Source organism: Halichoerus grypus, chromosome 15 (assembly GCF_964656455.1).
Source record: "Halichoerus grypus chromosome 15, mHalGry1.hap1.1, whole genome shotgun sequence".
Taxonomy (NCBI): Eukaryota; Metazoa; Chordata; class Mammalia; order Carnivora; family Phocidae; genus Halichoerus; species Halichoerus grypus.
The window spans coordinates 49,975,001-49,978,301 of record NC_135726.1 but is presented as its reverse complement, the minus strand read 5'-3'; the positions used below and the strand labels follow the sequence as shown (position 1 = coordinate 49,978,301).

Here is a 3,301-nt window from a genome sequence, read left to right as displayed (position 1 = left end):
TAGCTGACGCTCCCAACCCTAGCTCATCCCATTTTCTATAAGGCGCGTTCCTGCTCGCTCACGCACGCGCAAGCCTTGCAGTTTCTTGTTCCGTTTAGCTGCGGACTGTACCAAGTAAACCCGGACAGCGAGGGGCAAAGCCCGGAACCCCCTGCGCGGGCCTCGTCGATGGCCCAAGTCGGAGAGCCCCTCTTCCCACAGTGCGACGGGAATGGTCCATCTCTCCGCGCAAGCGCCCTAGGCTCTTCACGCCGCTTTGCACTCCCTCCTACCCGACTTGCAGCGCAGGCGCAGAGCCGAGGCGTGCAGCCGCCGCCGCCGAGCCAGAGCGGGGGCAGCTAGCGCCGGTGAGTGTCCGGGATGGGGGTGCGCGGGGCATGCTGGGAAGCGGGCGCTACGGCACCACTGCATGATGGGAGTGACGGCTCCCGTCACCGGGGCGAGCAGGCAGCCGTCTTGGCCCGTGATGGCCGGAGGGCGAGACCCAGGCTCCCTTTTCTCCCCCAGCGCGGCTCCGTGCCGCCCTGGGGCATCCTGGGGAAACGGGACGCTCGGCCCTGAGGCATTGTGGGAGTCGGTCCGCTAGTCGTTATGGGCCTAGTGCATTATGGGAAGCATTATCCTAGCTCCTTGTGGGGAAGCAGTCCCTTTTGTCACACACCTTCCGCCAAGCATCCTGGAAGCTCGGAGTGCTTCGACGCAGAACACCTTGGAAGGTGGTCATTATAGGCCCGAGGCATCCTGGGAAGGATTGTCGCAGGGCATTGTGGGGACTGGTCCTTATTGTCCGGTGTAAGGTTTTGCTCTGGCCTCCTTGCCCTAGCATTGTGGGAACGGGTGCCTATTATGTTCACGCAGGGCATCCTGGGAATTTGTTGCTGTAGGTTATTTGGTGGGGCCTAGGCACAGTGTTTTCCTTGTGGTAGTGAGGGAGCCTCATTTGTGTCCCTTTAAAATTGTGGAAGCCAGTATGGCCACCGTAGTCGTTGTAGGAATGGGACTTGTGCACCAAAGAATGTCTCCACTTGACATCTGGAATACTCTGGAAGGTCCTTGTGTGATGTGGGTTTGGGGGAAGGTAGGCTAGCCTGGTGAGCAATGTCTCCTGGTAATCTCATGGGAAGTCCTGATGGTCTCTAGTGTGTGCTTGCCAGGTAACAGATAGAACGTCCAGTTAAATTTGAGTTTCAGGTGAATAACCTTTTAGAAATGTTTATCCCAAATATTGCATGGAACCTATGTATATTAAATAATTTTCTGTTTATCTGAAATTAAAATTTAACCAGGCATGGTCTGTTTTTATTTACTAAATCTGGCAAACTTATCCTGGCATGAAGTAGAAATCCCAAATTAAATGGGACCCTACAAGCAATAGGGTATTAGTACAATTCTCCTCTGCCAATTATGAATCTCCTGTCCTTAAAGCCCAGATCCAGGTGTCTTTAGAAAGCTTCCCTGCCATTGCTACCAGGCCCCGCACCCCACGCCATGCACCAGCCTCCTCCAGGCTTCGCTTTTTTTTTTTTTTTTCTTTAGTCCCCAGCATTAAACTTGACTTCTAGGCTTTGAAGGGATTGTGTATTTTCCACCATTGTATCCCCAGTACCCAGCACAAGTCTTGGCATAAAGAGGTGTAGCTGAGGCTGCCAACCCTTTCACTAGCTTGCTCTTCTTGGCTCTTTACTGCCAGGGAGTGCAATGGGAAACAAAAGAATTGCCGTGTGTTTGTGTGTGTGTGTGTGAAGGGAGGTATTGGTGAAGAGGGATAGGAAGGAAAGGAGTCAGAGAAGGCTTCTTGGCAGAGGTAGAGATGGTATTTGGGCTCGAAGAAGTACAGAGGTTTTTGTGTTTGAGATGGGTTTTGGAGAGCGAGTAGGAGTTCTCCAGGCAGACAAGGACATTCTAGACAGCAATAGTAGGATTTGCTAAGACCCACAGATGTGAAAAGTCCTGGTGTGCACGGGGAGAGGTGAGAAGTCTGGAGTGGCTGGGGTTTATAGAAAGGGTTGTGGGTGGGTGTATTAACAGCCACTGTTAATGGGAGTACCTGCCACATACCGGCAGTTTATATTGAATCAGCCCACTGAATCTTCAAAAAGTTTTTTCAGCCGAGGGATCATTTTATGAGAGATAGGGTAACATCAAATCCTAGTTCACCCACCAACTAGTTGGTGTGACCTTGAACTACTTGTTAATCCTCTCTGTGCCTCAGTTTCCTCGTGTACAAAGGAGGTGATAATCTCTCAACATAGTTACAAGGACTACATGGGTTAAGCCCTGGGAATCCTTTGGTACTGAGGAGGAAACAGGCTAGAGAAGTTAAGTCCTTTGCTTGAAGCTACACAGCTAGAATATGGCAGATTTAGGGTTCAGACCGAGACACCACTTTGCCAAGGTATAGAACTAGGGCTGACACAAACTAGTGCTGTCATACCACTCGTTTATATACCGAAGTCCTTCTAGACTGATCACCACTACATCAAGGAATTCCCTACCCTCAGCTGCCACTTTGGACCCTCCCCCAGCCCCGGACTTCCTCACAAACCAGCAACTAAAGGGTTAATTCCTGGCATAGGACCATGTTCCCTTCAATTCTGATTGGTGCTCCTGCTGATACCTGCTGCTAAATATTTGGGATGCTTCCCCACACCACTGACAGCTTTGTTGCCCAGATGGGGAAATTAAGATCTATAGAACAGCTGGGGCTATCTTTCTTTTCCTTTCCCCCAGCACTGAGCACAGAGCTGGGCCTGGGGAGGCAGATGCTGTGTAAAAATTTATTGAGTCACCACAGGCCTTTCCTTCCCCTGCGCAGCATCCCGCTCTACCTGCCAACATCCTGCATTGGAGAACTTGTGACCCAGGTGTGGCTGTGAAGAGCTGGCCGGGGAGGGACGCTGCCCAGCTGCTGCTCTTCTCCTGTCTCCTGTCCCCTCCCCTGGCCATGACAGAGACCCGTGAGCCAGCTGAGACTGGGGGCTATGCCAGCTTGGAAGAAGACGATGAGGACCTCTCTCCAGGTGAGGCAGCCTTAGAGATGGTGGCATTGCCTTGAATATCATCCTGGCTTGGAATTGGGGCTCTACTGAGAAATCTAGAGGGGGAGTGGCCCCTTGTCTCACTGGGTGTTCCATTCTGACTGGGACTGTGTGCCCTGCTGGTGGAATCCTTCCGGCTGAGACTTCTGGGGGTTGTAGATTGGCTAGGATTGCTCTCCTTAATAGGGGTTGTTCTAGATCGGTTTTGGTTTCTCTCCTCACTGGGGGTTCGAAATCGGCTGTGCTCTCTCTCCTCACTGGGG

The 3,301-nt window shown here is 52.0% G+C and overlaps 1 protein-coding gene across 2 annotated transcripts in view; it reads left to right on the top strand.

Moving 5' to 3' along the window:
- The first annotated feature begins 54 nt into the window (after window positions 1-54).
- The window catches only part of ZNF428 (zinc finger protein 428), a 6,516-nt gene continuing 3,269 nt past the window's right edge, over window positions 55-3,301 (top strand). The window contains exons 1-2 of one of the 2 annotated variants that reach the window (XM_036107351.2): window positions 55-347; window positions 2,816-3,020. In XM_036107351.2, the coding sequence (XP_035963244.1) occupies window positions 2,945-3,020 (76 nt within the window). In that variant the 5' untranslated portion in view covers window positions 55-347; window positions 2,816-2,944. Of the gene's footprint in view, window positions 348-587; window positions 717-2,815; window positions 3,021-3,301 lie in introns of those variants that run through there. The other variant, XM_036107352.2, reaches the window with a different exon arrangement.